We start from the raw sequence: 23827 nt of genomic DNA, 5'->3' as shown, positions 1-23827 counted from the left end.
TGATGTATCAAGAGCCACGGTATCCAGGGTAATGTCAGCATACCACCAAGAAAGACGAACCACATCCAACAGGATTAACTGTGGACGCAAGAGGAAGCTGTCTGAAAGGGATGTTCGGGTGCTAACCCGGATTGTATCCAAAAAACATAAAACCACAGCTGTTCAAATCACGGCAGAATTAAATGTGCACCTCAACTCTCCTGTTTCCACCAGAACTGTCTGTCGGGAGCTCCACAGGGTCAATATACACGACCGGGCTGCTATAGCCTAACCTTAGGCCAATCATGCCAAGACGTATTGACGCTGTATTGGCCGCAAAAGGAGGCCCTACACCATACTAATAAATTATTGTGGTCTAAAACCAGGTGTTTCAGTTTCATTGTCCAACCCCTGTATATAGTGCTTTTATCCTGCACCTTTTCCTGACTGATACCTTTCTGTAATTCAGTTCAATTCGGTTTATTTATATAGCGCCAATTCACAATATGTCGTCTCAAGGCACTTTAAAAAGTCAATTTAATTTAATCATACAGGTTCCAAGTCAGGTTCACTCCTCCTGGAAAAGCATGTAGCGACAGTGGACAGTCGCTTGCATCGACTTTTCAGCAATATCTCATACTGTGTATGTATGTAGCGACAGTGGAGAGTGCTATAAATTTGGATATCATTCATTATGGTCTCATCATTTTTTAGGTCACCCTTAAATCATGTTGAAGCAACATATGAAAAGGCTGTTCTTGAGATATTCAAGATATTTGGGGCTGCAAAGAAAGACTGATAAAGACTGCATAACACCACTGGCAAGTGAACCATCCTGATTTCCAACTTTAGGGCCAAGTTTGGTTTTAACAAGTCTTGTGAAGCGCCCAAGCTTGTAACTTAAACACAAACACACAAGCAGATAATGGAGTAGAAGATGAAGCTGAAACACCAATGAGGGAAATGTCACTTCTCATAATTACCTTGGTGATGAACTAGAGGCTACAATGTATTGCACTATATCGCACTGAATTGCAATATACCTTAACCTTAGACTGTGTGTGTGTGTGTGTGTGTGTGTGTGTGTGTCCACCTTAATGTTTTTGTTTCACACAGAGGACAAATATGACATCCATATCTTTTCCTTTACTCAGCAAGAGAACATACAACCACTCTGTGCACAAACACAGTCTGCATGAGAAAATCATCTCCTGCAAGAGGAGCAGCATGCGTGACCTTCTTAAAGTCAAAGATGGTTTTAGAAATTACACCCTGTGTGTAACAGTTGCAGTGCTGGTGGTTTACTCTCCACCAGGTATGTATGTGGTGCTTTAATACCTGTTCCTGATGTCATAATTCCAGGTTACTTCATTTGTTTGCTGCATTTTTCCTTGTCGAACTGAGGAACCACCACTGCCACTGTCCATGTACAGCTAAAGTTCTGAGAAATATTAATTTTATCGTGTTTCTTCTGAACGGAAGTGATATTAACATTTTGGAGTGGCCAGGTCAGAGATCTGACTTGAATCTGGCAGAATGTTTGCAAAGGGAGCAAAAGATTAGGGTGATGGCAAGTAGGTCTTCCAACACCTGAGACCTAAGCTCATCACCAAAGATCATCATCATAAAAACAGTGGAAACGATCAAAAAGCTGCAGCAATTAGCGAAAGGCTTTAACTTAAGCCAACAGCTTTTTCCATGGATTAATGAGAACGGTGTAATTAAATTACAAACCATTTCCTATGTGGTGTTAATCTCCATTTGAGCCACTTGACAGATGATTGTACCAAACTTATGATCAACCGCCCCCTTGTTGATACAGTTGATTGGACTCAGTGTATTCTGACTGTAGCAGAGGACCAGATATCGTCAGTTGCTAAAGCATGAACCCACTTGTGCAAAAACCTGTAAAAGGCTTAATCCCTCTTCATATGGAAACTAAACTGTTCTGGTAAAACAGGTGGACGCCGCAGACATTCTTTCCCTTACTTGTTTTTTGATAGTTTTTTAGTATTTTTGCATTTGACCAGGGTCAGTGTCACCATTGGCAGCATGAGGGGATCCATGGACTGTACAGAGGTTGCACAGGTAGTCCAACTCCCATAGGATAGCACATCAATATATGCCATTGCCCAAACGTTTGCTGTATTTTCTGGCACAATCTGGAGGAGATTCCAGGTGACAGAAAGTTACTCTAAGAAAACTGGACAGGGCCATTGAAGGTCCTGAACCCATCAGCAGGACCAGTATCTGCTTCTTTGTGCACTTAGGGACAGGATGGGTACTGCCAGAACCTATAAAGTGACCTCCAGAGGGCCACTGGCATAAATGTATCATTCAAACCATTAGAAACAGACTTTATGAGGGTGGTCTGAAGGCCCGACGTCTTCTAGTATGCCCTGTGCTCACTGCCCAGCACCATGGAGCAGGTTCGGTACTGGCGCCCTGTTCCTTTCACAGATGGAAGCAGGTTCACTCTGAGCTGATATGACAGACATTAAAAGGGTCTGGAGAAACTGTGGTGAAAGTCATGCTGCCTTCAACATTGTTCATCATGATTGGTTTGGTGGTGGGTCAGTATTGGTCTGGGGAGGGATGTCCATAGAGGTAGAAACAGACCTGTATAGGATCAACGATGGCACCCTGGCTGCCTTTAGGTATTGGGATGACTCAGACTGTCCAGGAGCTCCCGTGATGCCCTGGTCAGGATTTGGGAGGACACCATCCGTGATCTCATAAGAAACATGCCGCAACATTGTCAGGAATGCATACAAGCACATAGGGGCCATACAAACTACCATTTTGAGCTCCTGCAATGACCTTTCGGCAAAGTGGACCACTGGCCGCATCAGTTTTTAAGTTTAAATTTGCTGATGTCTTCAGATTAAGATCTGTGGGATATTTTTCATTTTCATCAAATGATGTGGCATCCTTTTGTTTCCAACACATTACTCATTCTATGCTTTTTCAAAGAGTTCCTTTAAATTTTTCTGAGCCGTGCATTAAAAATATATATTGTCTTCTCAATGTCTGAACAAATACATTGCAATTGCATTATTTCCTAACATTTTACTCTCAGCCTTTCAACTGCAGGCCATTCGGTGTATACATTTGTGCTGGACTTGCAATTATTTTAGATTTAAATTAATAGTAACTTAAGTTACCTGTGTTTCTGCACTACATAGTTTGCACCTCAGTTCATCAGCCAATCGTTTACATAAAAATGTACATTTTATTAATTTACTTACTGGTGCTAATAATGATGACCTTAGTTGCTATATATATATATATATATATATATATATGCCTATTTTCTTCTTTCCTCTTTTTCTCATCTGTGCTTCCATCACTCTGACCTGCAGTATTTTGGGTGATGTCATTTGTGCTGGTCTCTGCTGCTGTGAGACTATATTATATATGTTACATTAACATGAAAAATACAAGTTTATAAAACTTGGAACATATTAGCCAACAATTATTGCACCCAAAACATGCATTTGCGATATGAATATTGCACATACGGATGCTGCGATGAAGATTTTGTTGCGATACAATGTACAGCCCTAAAAGCAGTCCAAGCCTTTTATTCCTCAGCCCAGGTATGATGCTTTCAACAGAACCAATTTCTGAGCCTGAGACTAACCCAAGTAATGTCAGAGTTGTAGCCCATGTCCTGGATACATCTGTGTGGTGGTTCTTGAAGCTCTGACTCCAAGTTTAAATCTTGTAAATCTCCCCAAACTCCTGAATGGGCCTCGTTTCACAATCCTCTCCCTACTGCTTATGCAGCACACTTCTACCTTCGACCCAACTTTCCCATTCATATGCTTGAAAACAGCACTGTGTGAACTGCCAACTTTTTCTAGCAATGACCTTTTTGTGGTGTCAGTGACCGTTTCCTGGACATCAGTCAAGCTAGCAATCTTCCCAATGATTGTGTAGACCATGAAATAGTCTATTAAAGATCCCTTTTTATTTGTTATATGTAGTTTTCCAATTTACTTAGTAACTGAATTTTGGGTTTCTGTAGCTGTAATCCATAATTAAAAGAAACAGATGCTGCAAATGTTTGTGTAAAACGAATGAAAGAGTAACCATTTTCTATGTGCTTTTTATCCATCCATTTTTAAACTCTGCAGGGCTTTTAGTGTTACACTCATTTGCATCTAACGTGCTTGACAAATAAGTTGATTTGCTTTATAGCATAAAGAAATGACTGCAGTTTGCTTGAAACACATTTAAGACTCCGGTTCAATCTGAATACAAAGCATATTCACAACAACATCAAGTCGACCAAGCTGCTGGACAAAACATTTGAAAATAAAACGGAAATAAATGAGACTAAAAGCAAGTAAAATACACCAAAATGAATAAGCTATTAGACCACAGCAAATATATTAAACCAAAATAAAATGGCTCATTATGTTAGAAGCCACAGAAAAAAGCTAAGTTTGTGGAAACAATAAGGAGCAAGAACGATGACACCAAGCAAACAAAAATATTACAATTCCCGTAAGAACCTGTGAGCGACCAGGCATTTTAAGTGACTTAAATTTTAGTTATAAAAACAAGGCGCAACCTTTATCATCTTGTCTTCACAGACTGCAAATTCCAACCATCTCACACCTGTTAAACTCAGGCCCACAGAGTAATGACTTTGATTTCACTACAGCTTGGCCGATGTTAGAAATATAACACTTATAATACAAATCCCAGAATGCTCTGCTGGTGCACAGCTGCAGCAATCAGGACTCACAAGCCCCCCTTCTTTGATATTCATTACTGACCTCTTCCTACAACCAGTCACATAATAATTTGATTTTCATTGAATATTTTTAATTGTTCGGCTATAAAATGTAAATTGTAGCTCAGTAAGTTATTGACCAGGAGGCAGACCATTTTTCAAAATTTTATTTACGTTTCTGGTGCTTGTAACAGTTGCCTGTTTTCATATGAAACCGTTTATTGTTAAATCTGAAAAGAAGGGAAAACTTCCTCAACGGCAGACATTTTTCAATAAATAAAGGCTGGCCTTCAAATTTGTCCAGGTTTTTAAAATTCAGCCCAATATGGATACATGTTTGACACCCCTGAACAAGACTCACCCACTAAGCAGCTAACAAATATTACTGTAAATCTAAAACATGTTGCCGCATTTCAAAGCTGAAGCAATTCATTTTTTTCTTTCAAAAACAGTCCTTGATTTACTCTGGTTACGACAGACAAGGGATTTTAAAAAAAATCACTAGACAACTGCTGGTGATTGGCAGTATGCTACAGCATTTTAATTGAAGCAAAAAAAAATTGTAATTCATCCATTACTTGAAGCTTACTTGACTTTTACAGTCTTGTCTGTTCTAGACATAGGAGAGTTTTTTAAGATGAAATTGAAATAAAACGCACATTTAAAGTGCACTAGACTGGCTTATTTCTCCTCTATATAACAGCAGGTAGAGACTTTAAAATGTCAGATTTATTTTAAGTGTAGACTTTATTGGGATCTGACATTAAAAATCAAAAGAAACTCTGTTAAAAAACGGGATTAAATCCAAGTTTCAAACAGATCCAGAGAAATAAAAGGCAACCGCAGCTCTTTGAGCACTGATTACACATCTGACTGACAGCTTTCTTAATGATGACGAGGAAAATGAAAGATAATGGGCATGAAACGTCTAATAGAGGAGAACCAGTGTGGGGTGGAGGATGTTTACTGTGTGCAGCTGAACAGGTTTTTATGATGCTATGAAAGGCTAACACACTTCCTTTAATTAGGACTCAACCTATTTTCAAACTCTGAATTATTTCAGAGATGAGGCAAACACACTCTGAACACCCTGCGCTCGCACAGCAGCAGCGGCGGCATTGTGAAACAAATTAATACATTAAATGACGCATGCAAATGTGTTCTAATAAAAGAACTAAACAGCAACTCTGGATGACACACTGAGGAGAGAAAGACCAACGATTCATGCTGCAAATAATGGCACAACCTAAATCCTGCTCCGACTGTCTCAGCTGGACAGATGGGAGAACGAAAGGAGGGACACAAGGACGACAAAGTGAGGTTTGTAGTTGGCCTGTGGCTCAGGATGCAGAAACAGGAAGCATTTTCTTTCATTTGGAGATTCAGGACGGGAAGTAATCAAGGAAGTTGGGGGGCGAAGAAGAAAAATCAAATGAGGAGCTAAGTAACAGTAGGAGTTAAGATAATAGGAACACTGGGAGGAGATGGAAGCAGATTTGGCCTCATTAGTGATCTTTTATATGAATAAAAAGAGGTTGGTGGAGAAAGATGGGAAATATGAAAGGAAAACATGATAGGACGTGAGAAGGTTGAGGCTCAAAATGAGACAAAAAAGGCAGCAGCGGGTAAAAATTTAAAGAAGGAAACCCCTGGCATGACAAAATTATGACCTGGGATTTGGGAATGAGACCTGGGGCCACGAGATCTCGCAACAACAGGCAACAGGATTTACTGTTGAGGCAAAGGCTCACATGTGAGGCCTAGGTTTGACTAAAAGCACCATTTAAAAAGGCAGTTTTAAGTGGTTCTGCTGCAGTATTTTTGGCACCTGACAAAGTATAAACAGTGACAAAGTGATAGTCTGGACATGAATAAATCTTTGTACATGGCGGCTAACATGAGGAACATGCTTAGACACCTACAGAACCACCACAGCACCACCTAAATCAGTGGTACCCGTGAAGGCAATACCAGAAGCACAGAAAAACACAAACATGTGCCTCTGCACAACAGTTTGTCCTTACAGGTAACCAAGCAATGACCAGTACCCCAATATTTCCACATCTTATCACAGTAACGTGACTTCAAGATTCAGTAAATAGCCGTTCATTATCCACTTATCACACAGTGGGAGTGGAGGCTTTTTACTTGTGCTCAACATCAGCTTCGCATCTTAAAACATTTAACTCATTATAGAGCAAATTCTTTTTTAAATGAGCGATATACATTAAATGTGACAAGCTGTAGGAGGAAAAAGAAACGTTTTGGGGTGCGTTAATAGTCTCCCTCTCACCTTGCCTCCTTGATACTGCTAACCCTGTTCTAATCCCATTTGACAGAGCTGCTGCCATTACTCATCATAAAAAGGTCCTTCACCACTCATTAGTACCTATTCTCTAAACTCTTGGCTTCCTTTGCCACTTTACATACACCCTATAAAAGCATAAAACCCTATTTGAGTGTTTTACACATGAATTTAAGTTTGAGCCAGGATTACTTTAGTGTTTCCACTTGATTCACCACCTTGATTGAATAGCTTCTGGTGTACATTTTGCTAAGATTACCTCGAATGTATGTAAGAGATGCATCCACTTTATGTAAAACAGCTTTCCCCTGAGAGATTTAAGAATTTAAACTGTGTCAACATGGCATCAATAATGTTTTGTTTTGAGCACATAATTCTCCAAGGGCAGGATGACTCTAATGTCTGTTCCAAACAGTGTTGGCAGAGTGGTAAACTTAAAATGAGTATTTGTACATTTTTATTATCCATGGTGTATTAACTTTTTATTCAACCTGCAGAGCTTTTGCTGAAGTGGACAAAGATCTGTCTCTACAGGGGCTCTCTAGTTGTTTGATGTGTTCCTCAGTTTCAATGACTGCATACAGATATCACTAAATGATGAACAAACTTCAGCTGCAGCCATGCTGTGGTTTAGGTCAGTTTCTGATGGTTCTGGCATCGACAGGAACAGATTTAGCTTTTGTTTGTCGCCTCAGAGAACATGACACTTACTGCTGTCCTCATTTTGACCAGTAGGTGCTCTTCTGACCAGAGCTGCCTCAACGTATTTGTTGTCCCTTACATGACCTGTGGGGAAATGCATCTTTCACGGACCCCTGCTCTTGAACTGTAGATCTCTGCCCATGCTCCATGTCCTGTTGTCCTTGTGTAAGCTTAATTTAATTATCAGGCCTCCACCAGAATTATCCCAAGTTCTGGTCTGCATTTTTGACGAGTTCTCAACATACAAAACATGACGGAGTAATGAATTTATATAATATTCTTCGAGCAGAATGTCCTGCTTTTTTCTTTTTTTTTTTTGTTTCAGCCTCAACACATCCGACAGAAAAATATCCTAGCAACTCTGAGTTTCAACAGAAGCCTGTTAAATGTGAAATCAATTTAAATGGAAGCATGTTGAAGCAGGGCAGTGTGCTCCAAGGACCAGAACTGGGAAAAAGCCCAGTTGTTTACCCTGGGTAAAATACTTCAGTATTGTCAGCATCTGAAAGAAGATTTTTTGTTAAGATGACATAAAACTGAGTCACAATGACATATCAATCCCACTTGACTAGATGTTTAAAAAGCATAAAGTGTCTTTAATGGCAAAGCCATTTAAAAGTCTCTGAAATCAATTTCACTAAAGCCTGAAGGAGTTTCAAAAGCAAAATAATTACAAATGAACTAAACTTAAACCTTTACTTTAAAACAAAAATATAGATTTTATGTTTTTAATAGAAGCATTATGCCCAGTAACTGGTCTTAGAGGAGCAAAAGATAAGGTTAAGATGCACCTCATTGCTGTAAATGTAAGGAGTACCAATCAAATTTTTACTGGCCAATACCAGTTTTCTGCTAGGTCCGATCTGCTGATTATATACTATATAGCGCACCAACACATTTGTTTAAGCTTGGCTTTAATTCAGAAATTAAATGGAACAAGCACTGATCATAAAAGATAAAACTGTTCTGCAGGTTGCTTGATAGTTGATGGCTTGATGATTGCACCCAACAGAAAATAAACTACATTGTTATTTCAATCGTTAGCAGATTTTTTATTACACTCAGCATTCTAGCTTTGATGCATTCAAGGAAAAAGGAAAAAAATTACCAGTAAGAGCCGATAATGAACGCTGGGTGGTTAATTGATGCATCACTTTGTGTGAATATATTTTAAACTGACAGCTAAACCTGACCAACATTTATTTTCTAACCAAATAACTTCAATGTCAATAGCTTCAATGTCTAAATGTAAGGTTATTCTATACATTTACAAGATCTATTTTTACAGAAAGGCACAAGACCCATTACCAATGTAATATCTTGCTATAGCAGCTTCACTATGAGATGAAAAATGCTGAAGGTTCTCAGAAAGGTTTCCTTGAAAATCAAGTGAACAAAGTCTGAAGTACGCATGTTCTTCACACTCAGACCACCTATTGGTTTTCACTCTGCACAGAAAGAACCTGCTCCCTCATGTTGTGACATCCCTTTAATCTCTTTGGCTCCTTCTCCAAAACCATGACAGCCAATAGCTAGCCTACCCATCTGCTCTGCAGTCATATTTTCATGCCTTTGTTGGATTGAAATTACCTGATAATCTTAACACAGTTTACAGCGGACCTGGGCTTTACGGACTGTATAGCCTTTCCGGTACAGTGTGCGATTCCAACCCTCCCCTGCTATCACACTACAGCACTTTCACGAACTGAAGTGACAGACAGCGATTTCAACATCACCATGCACCAGATGAGCTTCAGTCCACTTCAGCTTCACACCACAGGTTTCCTTCACATTCTTCAAGTGCAAATACAGTAGATCCCAGACTCGAATGTCCATTACTCATTGGCTCATTTTTAAAGTATGACTATTAGAGTAGATATTTCTACAGTGGTCTTTCTGTAAAAATAGAAACAGCAAAAAGTAGACAACTGGACAGATGGACGGAAATACTGATGGATGAACAGATGAATCTCCACACAGATGGCAGGACAGACAGATGGATTAAATCCGCTGACTGATAGAAAGAAACAAAAAGACAGACGCCTGAATGAGCTGTCGAATGGCGGCCCAGGCAGACATAGAAATTAATGGGGGGAGGGACAGACAGAAGAATAGAGAGATGAATGGAGGGATGAATAGACAGCTGAACAGGCAAAAGGATGAATAGAGGAATGCTTGGGTGGACGGACGGACACAGTAACTGATGGGCGGATGAACAAATGGACGGACAGAGGCCTAGACACACACACACATATATACACAAAGAAACATCTCTCTCTAGCATCACAGCAACATTGTTACCAAAAAGTGCACGGTCATAATGAATGCAAGATGTTTTTGGTGGCAATTGTGGCGCAATATAGAACATCTGTGTATCTGTTAACACCTGAATCTAAACACCTGTGGGTGTAAGTGTGAGCGTGCTTGTGTATATAAGGTCTCTCCATAAAAATATGCAATAGCGAGTGTGAGGAGCCACAGACTTGCCCCCCTGCACCCGGCAGACATGGAGGAGATGTGAGCCAAAGACATCGAGAGCCCAGACTAGTGCTGGCACCGCCCAAACCCGAACGACCCCGGCTCAGACCCTGACCACGCGCTCCAACCCCAGCTCCCAACAACCCCCGTCCCCATCCGGGTTCTACCTGGTCCAACGAGTCTGCCAACAAGAGCTGTCCCAGGACAAAACAGTCTCAACCCCCCAATGAATTTAAATCTCAACCCCATGAGCCCCCCACCCCCTATAAACCGCAGCATGAATTCCCCCACAGAGCCACTCCCAACCAGGACACAGGTCGAACACATGTCCCCAATCCCAAACGCCATGAATCCCCTTCCCCACACTGACACACCCCCATAGACGGGCTCCATCCCCGAAAAACCGATAAAGACACATCCACGCAGGACAAGCTCCACACATGGACCCGCTCCAAGCTCCCCCACAGCACCTGCCCCCCACCACACAGCGTGCCATGACGGCAAGTCAAGGGCCACAAGCCACCCCATCCTACAAGCGCAACAGAACAGAGACCACCGAGCAACATACTCACATTGGACACCCTGACCCCGCACCAAGATGGGACAAACACCTCAGCCAATCCAAATGCTGGTGACCACACATCCAAAGAGAGGACAACCACCCCCCTCACTCCACATGCTGCAACCCTTCCATGCCCACATTCCAATTACCGCTGCACATTCCCTGGCCAAGACCCCCTGCACAGAAAACAGGTGTGTCCCCCAGGCGACGGACAGGGCACCGAAGCAGAGGATTGAGATCCAAAAAATCCAAACGATAAGGAGAAAGCCGAAACGCCAGCCGGGGCTCCAATCGACCCCCAAGACCCGACTTCCAACCCCAGCCCAGATCCCAACTAGAAGGCCCGCGGTCCTTCTCCTGGCCTCCAACCCCAGATGGCAAACAGCGAACAGGGGTGTGGACAGACCCCAAGCCTACCTCCGCACACTCAAATGGGGTGTTGATGCGTGTTGTTGTAGAATGCATGTAGAGGACAGACCGATGGACAGTCAGACCAATAGATGAATAGACAGACAACGATGAATGATTGATAAATGGACCGGTGGGTGAATAAACACCTGGATCAACATATGAAGGATCATGTCACTTCCTTCATCTTAAAACCAGTGTTAAAAGTCCAAGAAATTCTAATATTTATCGTCTAAATGATGAGACAAGGAGTAGAATCTGGATTAACTGTCAGACTCTTCCAGAACTTGTAGAAACCCAGAGGCTGAGTGTCTTCTCCATGTTTCTGGCCATTATATTATAGAGCACCCGATTGAGCTCTGAGAAAGCGTTCACAACCTTATCCATCTTCATTTCTTTTAAGACAAATAGACATCTTGCCGTGGGCAGCATCTCAAAGTATGCACAGGACCAACATTCCCATCATGCACTTCAGCTGCATAGCTTTATCCCTGACCTCCACTGATCATTTATTCATGCATCCCTCAAATGTGGGAAGCTTTTCCATGTTGTTTGGCTCATTCATATTGCATGGTGATACTGGGGTTGGGGGGGTGGACGGGATCGTCGCTGATGACCTACGTTTTCTAGGTGTGCCAGAGCGCAGCAGCAGGGTAAAGATACTGTGGGAAGGAAGGAAGGAGAAGAATGAGGAAAGGGTTAAAAGGAGAACAGGGAAAATTTAAATGGGTCGAAGGAGGAGAAGCAGGGATAAATATGAAATATGTACAGTATTTTAAGAAGAGGCGTAGGCGGTAGGTCAGCAATGCATGGGGGGGGAGGGTTTCTTACAGTTTGATCACTGAGCCACGTAAACTGCTAACAAAATACAACAACTATCCACCCAGAACGCCTGGGCTACAGAGAAGCAGCACTGGACTGTTGCTCAGTGGTCCAAAGTACTTTTTTTGGATGAAAGCATATTCTGCATGTCATTCGGAAATCAAGGGGCCAGAGTCTGGAGGAAGACTGGGGAGAAGGAAATGCTAAAATGCCAGAAGTCCAGTGTCAAGTACCCACAGTCAGTGATGGTCTGGGGTGCCGTGTCAGCTGCTGGTGTTGGTCCACTGTGTTTTATCAAGGGCAGGGTCAATGCAGCTAGCTATCAGGAGATTTTGGAGCACTTCATGCTTCCATCTGCTGAAAAGCTTTATGGAGATGAAGATTTCATTTTTCAGCACGACCTGGCACCTGCTCACAGTGCCAAAACCACTGGTAAATGGTTTACTGACCATGGTATCACTGTGCTCAATTGGCCTGCCAACTCTCCTGACCTGAACCCCATAGAGAATCTGTGGGATATTGTGAAGAGAACGTTGAGAGACTCAAGACCCAACACTCTGGATGAGCTAAAGGCCGCTATCGAAGCATCCTGGGCCTCCATAAGACCTCAGCAGTGCCACAGGCTGATTGCCTCCATGCCACGCCGCATTGAAGCAGTCATTTCTGCCAAAGGATTCCCGACCAAGTATTGAGTGCATAACTGTACATGATTATTTGAAGGTTGACGTTTTTTGTATTAAAAACACTTTTCTTTTATTGGTCGGATGAAATATGCTAATTTTGTGAGATAGGAATTTTGGGTTTTCATGAGCTGTATGCCAAAATCTTCCGTATTAAGACAATAAAAGACCTGAAATATTTCAGTTAGTGTGCAATGAATCTAAAATATATGAATGTTAAATTTTCATCATGACATTATGGAAAAATAATTAACTTTATCACAATATGCTAATATTTTGAGAAGGACCTGTAAATGTCATTCTTCGCATTATCAGGTCAGGCAAACAGGCTGTTTATCTCCTGCTCCATGTCAACAAAATGGTAAAACACAAAAGTGAGATGAGAAATAAAAGGAATTGCATTGGTTTTACAAAAATTAAAGCTTTTATTCAGCATCAGGAATAGATATATGCTCCAGGAGGAGATATATGATAGATGATTACAGAAATATGCCTGATGACAAAAACTCTTAAAAAGAAAAAACTATCTTTTACCAGCCAAAGCCTTGATCTGACCCCAAAAATCCAGCTCTGTTTAAGACTTAAAAATGGCAGAACACAGAACCTCTCAATCCAACCTGAAAGAGCCCGAGAGGATCTGACGAGGAATGGGAGAAAATCCCCAAATCCAGGAATGTAAATCTTGTTACATCACACTCCACATAGCTCAGAAGGCTAAAATCTCAGCAAAGATGCTTTTAGTCAGAGACAATGAAACGAGTCTCAATTATTTCTCCCAAAATAACACAAATCAGAGGAAATTTAAATTTTACAAAACTTTCACAAAAGACTTTGTAGACAGAGGTCATTATGAGTGTGTATCCATCCGTAGCCTCAGTCTGTGTTTTCATGTTTGAACTCTGACAGGGAGAGGCTTGTCCTCCAAAAATTTAAGCAAAACACTTATTGCCTGAACAAGCATCACTAAAACACGAAAGATTACTCTGCAACCAACATTTACAAACAGTTCACCATACAGTGTGATTCACCTTCAGCTTTTTTACATTTTGTCACAACCACCACCTTTACTGGGATTTTATGTGACGGACATCCTGAAGTGGAACAAAAACGATCCATGGACTAACTTTATTTTAAAATAAAAATCAGAAAAATGAATTTCTATTCAGCCCTTTTCGTCCCCGTTACCCCTAATCAAGTGCAAGAAACTGCCAAATAATTAGGAAAGAACAACCGTGTGATTTAATCTCAGTAATAATCCAGCTTTCTATGCAGGCCTCATATGTTGTTAAAGAACATGGGTAAATAAACAGCAAACCTAATAAGATGTGGCCGTCCACCTAAACTGGCATTAAGCCGACAGGCAGCCAGGAGAGGTAACTCTGGCGAAGCTGCAGAGGTCTGCAGCTCAGGTGGGAGAATTATTCGACAGGACAAATCTCAGTTTTTCACTCTTCAAATCTAGCCAACAATGCATAGAAGAGTGGTGATTGTGGGGTAAAACTAAATCCGCATCACCAAGAACACACAAACTCTCCACAGTGACGCACGATGATGGCAGCATTATGCTTGGCAGTAAATTTTCATCAAGAAGGACAGGGAAGCTGGTTAGAGTCAATGGGAGGATGAATACAGATTAATACAGGACAACAATGAAAGAAAACTTGTTACAGATTGCTATAAATTTAGACCAAGGCTTATCTTCCAGCAGAATGAGCCTAAACACACAGCAGGAAGGATAACTGAATGGTTCTTCATTTGATCTGATAGAATTTTAGCTCATTTGGGGAAGAAATGAGCAAAAACATGAAATCTTTAGATGTGCAAAGCTGGCAAATACATGCGCCAAAAGATGTGGAGCAAGATATGGTCCTACAAAGTACCGATTCGGCTGAGCCAAGGCATAGTAATATCACAGTAAAAACACTGAAACATTCATTAACGCAAAGCTTTCGTAGACTTCCTAAACGTAAGTTCAAAACATCAAACCTTCCCATTACCAGAATATCTGCGCTATATTCTGAAGCATCACTTGGCCAGAGCCGCCCAGAAACCGTGGCTTATAAATGGTTTCTTGTTTAGGAGATAAAACAAAAAAGACAGAACTGGGTAATTTAAATCAGCAACTTCAGTAAATAACTTGCAGTTTCAGCACTCTAGGGCTGTATTATAAGTATAACTTTTAAATAAACTACCTTTGACATCCAGTAAAGATTTCATATTCTTATTTAATGTTATGGAAGCCAATAGCAGGACAAAATCATTAACCCATAAAACCCATAATTATAATTTTTATAAACAATTCTTAACCTGCAAACCTTGTGTCATTTACAGCTGAAGCTTACCTCGATCCTCCCCGTGTCTGGCTGGAAGCCCCTGGCAGGGTCTTCGGTGGTCACTCTGCACTGGATCGCGCAGCCGTTCACCCTGATCTTGTCTTGTTTGAGGCCGAGTTCTGGCAGGCTGCGGCCCTCACACACATGCAGCTGGGCATGCACCAGGTCCACACTGTGGTAGAGACCAGAGGTAATTAGATTGATGGCAACAATGTGATGGGAACAAGCTCTCAGTTCCCTTGATGCCAGATAATGTTCCTTTAACTCACTTGTAGACATTGTTAAGCAAACATATATAGAAATGAAACTTTTTTACGTACATCTACAACAGATACATAAAGTAGAAGTATACTTCAGAACTACTACCAAACTATTTACTTCTAGATATTCCTCAGGCTTTTATTCGTCATTCTGTGACTCCTCCATCAATTTGTACATATGTGTTCAATTACATTTCAATACTTTAAAATGAAGCAGAATTTTAAACAATCTTTATTATTTCAAACTAATACAAAAATAAGTGGCTGCCTGACGGAACAGAATCTTCACCAGAACTGTTCCCTCATTTACCGTGTCTGTGTGTACGTACAAACATATTACAGCTATAATATTGGGACTTTTTAAATCAGCGGTCAACCCAACTTTAACGTTTGTTTAATATTTACAATCATCATCATCACTTCCTTTAAATATATCTTAATACAATTAAACTAGTCATGCTGATGATTTAAAGCATAAAAACTAAGAAGTCCCATAGTTTTCCGTTGAGAAATGCATCAACCTTCAGCATGCCCTTTGATCCACCTCTTTTTCCTAATCAATCAACCTTTATCTATAGAGCGTCTGCACCATTGGCAGAAAACTGCAGAAAACTACACACGCAAGTGACCGAAGCACTGTACAGGTCCAAAAGAAAAAGAAAAAAATAAATACCAACAAGGAAAGAACATCTTGATACTATAAAAAATAAATAAATAAAAATTATACAAAAATATGTTAATGTAATAAGACTGATTAAATGTGAGGAACAGATGACTTGATTGATAAATCATCTTTTAAATACTTAATTTTCTGTGGGAATAAAAAAAATGTGACCTCCATCAAAGAAGCTGCAGCACATGGTATTCCTCATTTTAGTGTTACAATCCACAGAAAACTCAATCAGTAAAAATCTGAATCCAACAAAACAAAACTGATATCGTATCGGCCAGCAAACGACTGATTGGTGCATCTCTACATAAAATCATGGTAGGTTTGCTCAAGGTTATCCAACCATCAGATCCTGAGAAGAGCTGCACAGTATAGCAAACAGCAATTGCAATGTCAATGTATCAGTTTTATTATTGGTCATATGGGCGGTTCCCAAGGGTGGCTTTAGAAAGGGATACACAAGATATATGTAGATAAAAAAAATCTTAACTTTTCAGTCATTTGGACCCTGAATAACATTTCTGCTGGTTTAAGCAGTCAGTGAGGAGGGTCAATGCCACTGAAAGTGCCACTGTGAGCAGGAACTGCCACTGTGTACAATATAGCAATAGCCAAGAACTACTTGGGTGTAACAATTGGTAGTCTTGGAAACATGAGGTTCCCTGCCTTATTGCCAATTCCCGTTGAATATTTGGCCAGTTGCTCTGACTCTCACTACCCTTGGAACCCAGATCTTATATAGACTCTAGTGCTGAACTATTATTGCAATATACAACAACCCCATCCAAATGTTATGTTTTTTCTTATATTGTTCAGCCTTAAATCTCATACCAGTCACTGGCCACTTAGATCTGAAATGTTTCTTACAAAAGCCCGATGGATCATAGTTAGAGGAATCCAGTATGTGTTTCAACCATTTCTTTAGAAATGACAAAACCACTTTACCCAATACATCCAATACGTTTTCCTCCAGGCTCACTTTTTTATACAGATGAAATAATGTCTGACACTTAAGTGTGATGGCATTCAGCTCTGCAAGTGTCAACTCAGTCCTGTGAAAGTCTTAAATTACTAAACCGCTGACTTTAGCAGAAATAATTTACTGCAGTGGACAATAAAAAGTAAAGATGAGAAACATACAATGCATGAAACTTCTTTATCAAATATACACATCTGGATAGCCTTTACAGTCACATGTATTTATAATCTGTGTGTGCACAAGCAGTCAGCAGTATGGGGGATATGTTTGTGCTGCATTATTAGCAAATTTAAGAGGGAAAATTAATCTGCAGCCTGGATACTCTGTCTTCCGATTCCCTGAGCTTTAACTTTCATCAAAGCTGGCTCATCTGTATTGTTAGGAATAACCTTTATTTATATGACTCATAGCTGTTTTTCCCATTTATACCATAGTGATATAAAATATAAGTTCTAATGTTTCCCTTTTGTTAGAATAGGACAAGAATGCTCATCGACACACATGACCAGGATAAATGGCCCAAGGTTTGTCATAAATGACCTGAGGCTGGGGCACTGGCTTTGATAGTGGAGCAGCCGGTATAACTGGTTTGATTAGAAAACCACAGCACACTTAGATTAATTATGGACACCCGCTACTACACAACCTAACAGATAGACACCACAATGGTGACACATAGTCTGCTGATAATCACTGAGGGAGGGCACATCCATTGCATTGGAGTCCCAGATATAAAACTACATGTGACCTTTTATCGAGGCTCTTCGTCATCCTCTAACAGACGGCGACGGTCCGAGACGGGAGCCTCAGCGCTGATCTCTGTAATCATTCCTCTGCCTTAACTTAGATTAAAGGAGCTAAAAGTTAGAAACTGGTTGAGAGTCGTTCCTTTAAGAGTCAGAGTTGGATAGAGTGTGATCGCTTCTGGGGACCAAGGACCGGAGGGGCTCCGAGACGTCTGACCGCCAACAGGGTGCGGTAGCTCGGACAGTGTGTATTTATTTAAATGTAAAGCTTAAGAGGCCTTCTAGCCCCATGTTCATGACTTTGCAGTCTAATGCACTTCCTAAATCCATTAAAAAAACGAAACTGCTCTTATTTTGGTACTCTGCAAACATTTAAGAGTTTTTGGGAAAACAATTCACACATGAAAGCATCAGAGCTACACGTTGGCTGTTGAAGCAGCATGCAGACAAATCCCTCTGCCTGGATGGGCAAATTTAGGAAGTTTCTCCTGCCTTCTTTCCCTTGAATGCCTCATTTAGCCTCACTGGGCCCAAACAAAAAAACATTTCAAGATCTTTGTTAACATACCCAGAGGCCACATTTGTTGTGAAGCACTGCAATAAACTGAATTAATCTGGGTTAAAATGTGTTAATTGGATAGCAAAGTGCTACCTTTTCTAATTAAACAATAGTAAAGTACTGTTCAAACTGGTTCATAACAGGACCAACTTAGAATATGTAGGAGTTTTCTTTAAGATGCACACAGATGTTTTTCATTTCTTAATACGTTTCGACTCATTTTTCTAGATTTGTTACAGCCGTTTCCCATTTGTTTACATAACATTTATAAAGCTGGATTTTTTTTCCTGCAGCAGGAACGAGGTCACTCAACAATGTATGTTAAAACTAGATGGGAGAAAGCTGCAAATGTAAAATTAACAGAAGAGCAATGGTTAAATATTAGCAAAACACAATAAACTACCATTATTTCACACCAGTGGAGAGAATTCACTTTAGAAAATAGTTTAGGATTCTTTATCACTCCCAAAATGAAGCAACTAATAAACAACCCCGAGCTTGGGCATTGTTGGAGACTTTTGCTTGGGCTTAACTCTAAGGACTCTAAAAATAAAACTTAATAGAACCATGATTCTTGTGCACCCAGCTGTGGCCCACCTGTTTCTGTTCATATATTACTGCCCTGCTGGTTAAAACTACATGCAGTTGAATTTTCTTGTGTGTCATGATGACCCTGTCGGTTTTTCGTCTCTTGATTTTTATAAAAGAAAAAAGAAAAAAAAAGCCGGACTTTATCACCTGTTTTACAAATACAACACAAAGTACAATATGTCATCTGTCAGAAATTGTGAAGCAGAGCTGATCTAGGTTTGTCCAGACTTGTGAGATCTGGACTGGTCATATGCTTAATATACAGTAGGTTCTTTAAATCAAGGTACATTATTGGTTTCTAGTTGGGAAAAAAAGTCTAGCAACATGGAGTGCCTTTCTTATTTTATTTATTTAAACCAGACTGAGCTTAAGGACGACTGTGTAAAAGCCTGATCTAAGAGGGTCTAGAACGCCAAAAAAACAACCACATTAAAATGTCCACTCAGTTTTAGAAATGCAGATATTTTTGTATTTTTGGAAGAATAAAGAAATCTGATTATTCAAACATATTCCCTACTCAATTCTTTTTTCTGCACTTATCCAGAATTAAACAATGACTAAACTCAACTAAAATCCATACTTTTACAGGCTGTTTAGTCTTGACACCTCATCTGTATAGATAGAAAATAATCCACTGATCTCAGGAATAATCCATCTTCAACACTAACTAGTTGAAGCCACAGATTAAGCTTCATCTGACTAAACGTGCAGCCTTAAAGAGTGCAACACGTAGACATGCTTGGTGTGTCAGTGCTTCAAAGGGACATGTCTAAGGATGTGTGACTACCCTAACAAAAAACTAACTCCAGACCGTTCTCGCTAAATCCAAGACACAGATTACAGCACAAACTAGAAAGTCATTACACAAGGAGCTGTGTATTTCAAGTGCCAATTTTGGTTATTTTTTATTATGTCTTACAGCTAAATGAAAATTCTAAATTTGGGAAATTAAAATCAAATTTTATAATGCAATTACACAACACTGATAAAATATTTTTGATACAGAAATATTTGCATCAGTGCGACACCGAAGTGATCAGTCTGTAGGATCAGCCAAGTTGCTTTAATAGCAGCCTTCAGCTTATCTGAGTCGTTCGTTCTGCTGTATTTCATCGTTTTGATAATAGTCCATGACCTCTCGATGAGGTTTAGGTGAGGTGAGGTTTCTGGCCAATCAAGCACAGGGATACCATGGCCATTACATCAGGTATTGGTACGTTCTGGAGTAAGGGCAGGAAGAAATTAATCAGCATCTCCATGGAGCTCGTCAGCAGAAGGAAGCATGAAGTCCTCTATATTTTCCTAGTAGATGGCTGCATTTACCGTGGACTTTAGACAACACAGTGGACCAACGTAGATTCTTTGCCTTGATTTCCAAATGAAATGCAGATTTTATTTTCATCTACAAATAACTTGAATAACTGAGGAGCAGAACCAGTGGCTCCAGTCACAGTCCACGTTCAGCACTCTGAATGGCCTGACGTTTTGTGTCTGACCATCCTTGTTGAGGATATCAATGACTGTTTGCTAGACAACTGTCCAAATCAATGTCAACCCCATGATTGTTTAGGGCATAAATTAAGATTTCTAGATTATAATTTCATGTTTACCTTAGTCTTAGATTATATTGTGCTCTAATCTTGTCTGGTGAAAGGCAGCCTTGGACAGCAATAGTGAGTGCTGACCCAATGGTCCACTGGTTTTCTGATAACAGTTCCATGTTGTTAGGATGTCAGCACCACCAGGGAAGCTTTGATGGGGAGTTCAGGTTTGCTGGTTTATCATGGAACAGTCAGGGACTGTTATATCCCTGTTAAGTCCCTGTTAAGTCCAACTACAAAAATATCCTGAGGACCCTCAAGAAAGTTTTTAGTCCATGATGACGTTATGGACCAGATGATGATATTAAGATCCTTTATACTCAAATTATAAGAGCTGTTCAATGGCCAAAGAATGTTTCTGATGTGCAAGACAAGAATTCATGTAAGTTTCAATCACCAAAGTCATATCTTCGTAAAAACAAACTACAGCTCTGGATGGAAGGGTTTTAATAACTTTGCTTACAGAAAGAAGAGAGTCAAATTAGAGTTGTAATCAAAGTTGAATAGGGTCCAATAAAATATTAGGGTGATACTGTGATAAATTTGGCCAGGCAGTGTGCATCTTTTAATATCTTAAGTCCAACACTGTGTCTGTCTTCAGGCCAGATCTTTGAGGATGCCAGTTTGGCTTTTTCTTTTGCTGATGCCTTCAGAAAAGCTTCAAACGTTTATTTGATCTGTAAAAATCGTAAAAGCAAACTGAAAAGCACCAAATGAGCCTGGAATAAGAGCTTTGAAATACCCTCAAAACGTCAACTGACACCTTTGACAGGACACTAGTGTCAGGGCAATAACCTTGCTCAAGGCTACTTATGTGCTTGCACACTTCTTAAGTTTTAAATTCATATGAAGTTGCTACATCCCAACAAATAGATGCAAAATATAAACAAAGTACAGCAAAACATTATTTGCCTCCTTTCAGGTTTCTTCCTTTGTTTTACCCTGCTTAAATGTTTCAGATGAAACAAATTTTAACCTGAGTAAACAAATGTTTTATTTATGACATTCATTAAAAGTCTAAACGAGCCTGGCCCTACATTTAAACAACTGGTTGTCCCATCTTCAGTGGCAACAATTGCCATCTAGCCATTTGCAACAATGGGTCATTTGCACCCACTCTGAGGATTTTCAAGCATGAACAACCTGTTTGAGGTCATGCCACTTGATTTTAATTAGATGTCCGGACTTTGACTAGGCCCATTCAAGACTTTTCTTTTCTTTTTAACAACAACATTTAGATTTGAACTTTCTGGCGAGCTTTGGATTTATGAACTACAGCATAACCCAAGACGCTGTTGGAAAATATTCATGCTATGCTTATAGGATTGGTATGGCTATGCTTAAGTATGTTTAATAATGTGTGAAATAAAATGTATTGTGTAACTTAGAGGCCTCCAAACAGGCTTATATTTGTGTGTGTTGGACTTAGATATCATCTGCCCAGTAACTGAAGATATTTTTGGATGTGTCTCTGTAAATCTTCTGCCTAACGACAAGAACATATTTCTGTATGTAAGACTTACTTTTGCTTAGTGACAACAGATATTTTTATATTTCTACATATGTAAATAAAGGTCAAAAGTAGAAAAACAGGAAGTGTCGAAAAGTCAGCTGAATGGGTGTCAGACAGCTCCAGATATGAAATCAGACAATCGATTAAAATGTATGTTTTTTCATGTACAAGTATACGCCGGGCTTTTGAATAAAGACTGCTGTTCTTGGGGAAGTAATCAGAAGTTTCAGAAGGATTCGGACGATCTTCTCCCTGTACAGGCATCTAAAGACTGCAGTCTCCGTGTTTCTTTTATTACTTTGTTTTTTATTAATAACAGTATAGGAGGTCTTAGCTTTACCAAACAAACGAGCATGCAGGAGTTTAGGGATAATTCCAACATTTTTGGTGATCCCGATGTGATTTGGGAAAAGCGAGGACTTTCGGCTAAATAAGAACTTCACCAAAAGACTCTGACACCGGGGTACCCCCGCACTTCTTACGAGGTAAGCAAAAACGAGGTAAGCAGAAACCTGTTTAAACGAACTCTGCACTTTTGGCATTGTCAATAGGCCTAAATTCTTGGTGTCAGATGTCTGAGTAAGTGAAATGTTCTCCTAAATTTAACATGTGTAAAGTAATGCATTATGGTACTGAATAAGGGTTAAAGGCCCAAAGGGTTAGAGGCCCAAAGGGTTAAAGGTCCTTCTGAATAAGGGTTAAAGTCCAAAGGGTTAAAGTCCCGGTGAAATAAGGGTTTGAGTCCCGTAGTTGGAAGATACTACAAATTCTGTTTCCTCAGTTTGGCAACTCCACATGTTTTCTGACGAGAATTCATGATTCTGTGGGGTTCGAGTCCCCATAAACCAGTAAAAGAAGGTTAGAGTCCTTAAAATAGGGTTAAAAGTCCCTAGGTTGTGCATTGTATTCTGGAGTCAGAAAGCTAAGACGGAGCAAAAAACACAAAGGTTTGAATGCTGTGTTTTATTTGAGTTCTGTCTCAATAAAACCAGATTACAGATGTGGTAAAACTTAAAAACACAGTCAAAAGTCCCGTGAAGCTATGAGCAGGCTGTGAGCCTGTGAGATCAGTAACAGTCAGGGTGTCAGTGTGTTATAAATAACATTTGTAACAAGACCACCATGATAACCTATGAGCTGAATAGGATAATTCAGCAAGACTAGTTAGAAACTGGAGCACATTTAGTGCACTCCAATAATAGATAGAAGTTGCATAAAACATAAACACATTTTCCTTGGTAAAACAAACCTTTAAAATGAGAATGGAAAAAATTGGGTTATTTTTGAAGGTAAGAAAGATTCTGATTGGACAGTGGTACCACACAAACATTAAACTAATCTCATGTTTCCTAAAAGACTCTGCATAGAAAAGGCCTTCAGAACTGTGGAGTTATTTTCCACCACAGTACCAAGTTTTTAAGCATGCTTTCTTTATTTTAAAACAGATCTGTGTTTTTTTGTTTGTTTTTGGCTTTTAGCATAATGTTTGTCTGAAGCTTCTTATGAACTGGGTTAGGAGCAAATATGATCTGAGGTAAATTAGGAGCTGTGAACTAATAATTTTTAATCTGATTATTGTCCAAGCAGAAATAATACACTAATAGGTCTGGGGATATTCAGCCAATCCTTCAAGAGAGTTAACATCATTGTTCAATGCAGAAGTACTCAACCTGTGGTTCCTGGACTCCTGAAGCCCACAAGCCATAGATTTTGGGTCCATAAAATTATAATATTTAATTAAAGGTAGACCGATTACCTATTAAAACAGATCTAAGCCAATGAGGGTTTTCCAGTCATTTGGTGGTTTTGAAATGCAATAATACTCAAAATTTCTACTCTGGGGAACACAGATTGGGGTTGAAGAGTTTTGTTTTGGAACCAAAGTTAGGATTTTT

General features: G+C 39.9%; 1 protein-coding gene across 1 annotated transcript in view; it reads right to left on the bottom strand.

Moving 5' to 3' along the window:
• pcxb (pyruvate carboxylase b) overlaps window positions 1-23827 on the bottom strand; it is a 424891-nt gene that overhangs the window by 258488 nt on the left and 142576 nt on the right. The window contains exon 11 of the mRNA XM_047386393.1: window positions 15023-15185. Within this exon, the coding sequence (XP_047242349.1) occupies window positions 15023-15185 (163 nt within the window). The remainder of the gene's footprint in view (window positions 1-15022; window positions 15186-23827) is intronic.

The sequence above is a fragment of the Girardinichthys multiradiatus genome, chromosome 14 (assembly GCF_021462225.1).
Source record: "Girardinichthys multiradiatus isolate DD_20200921_A chromosome 14, DD_fGirMul_XY1, whole genome shotgun sequence".
Lineage (NCBI taxonomy): Eukaryota > Metazoa > Chordata > Actinopteri > Cyprinodontiformes > Goodeidae > Girardinichthys > Girardinichthys multiradiatus.
Note: the sequence above shows the minus strand (reverse complement) of the source record. Positions and strands in the feature narration are given on the sequence as shown.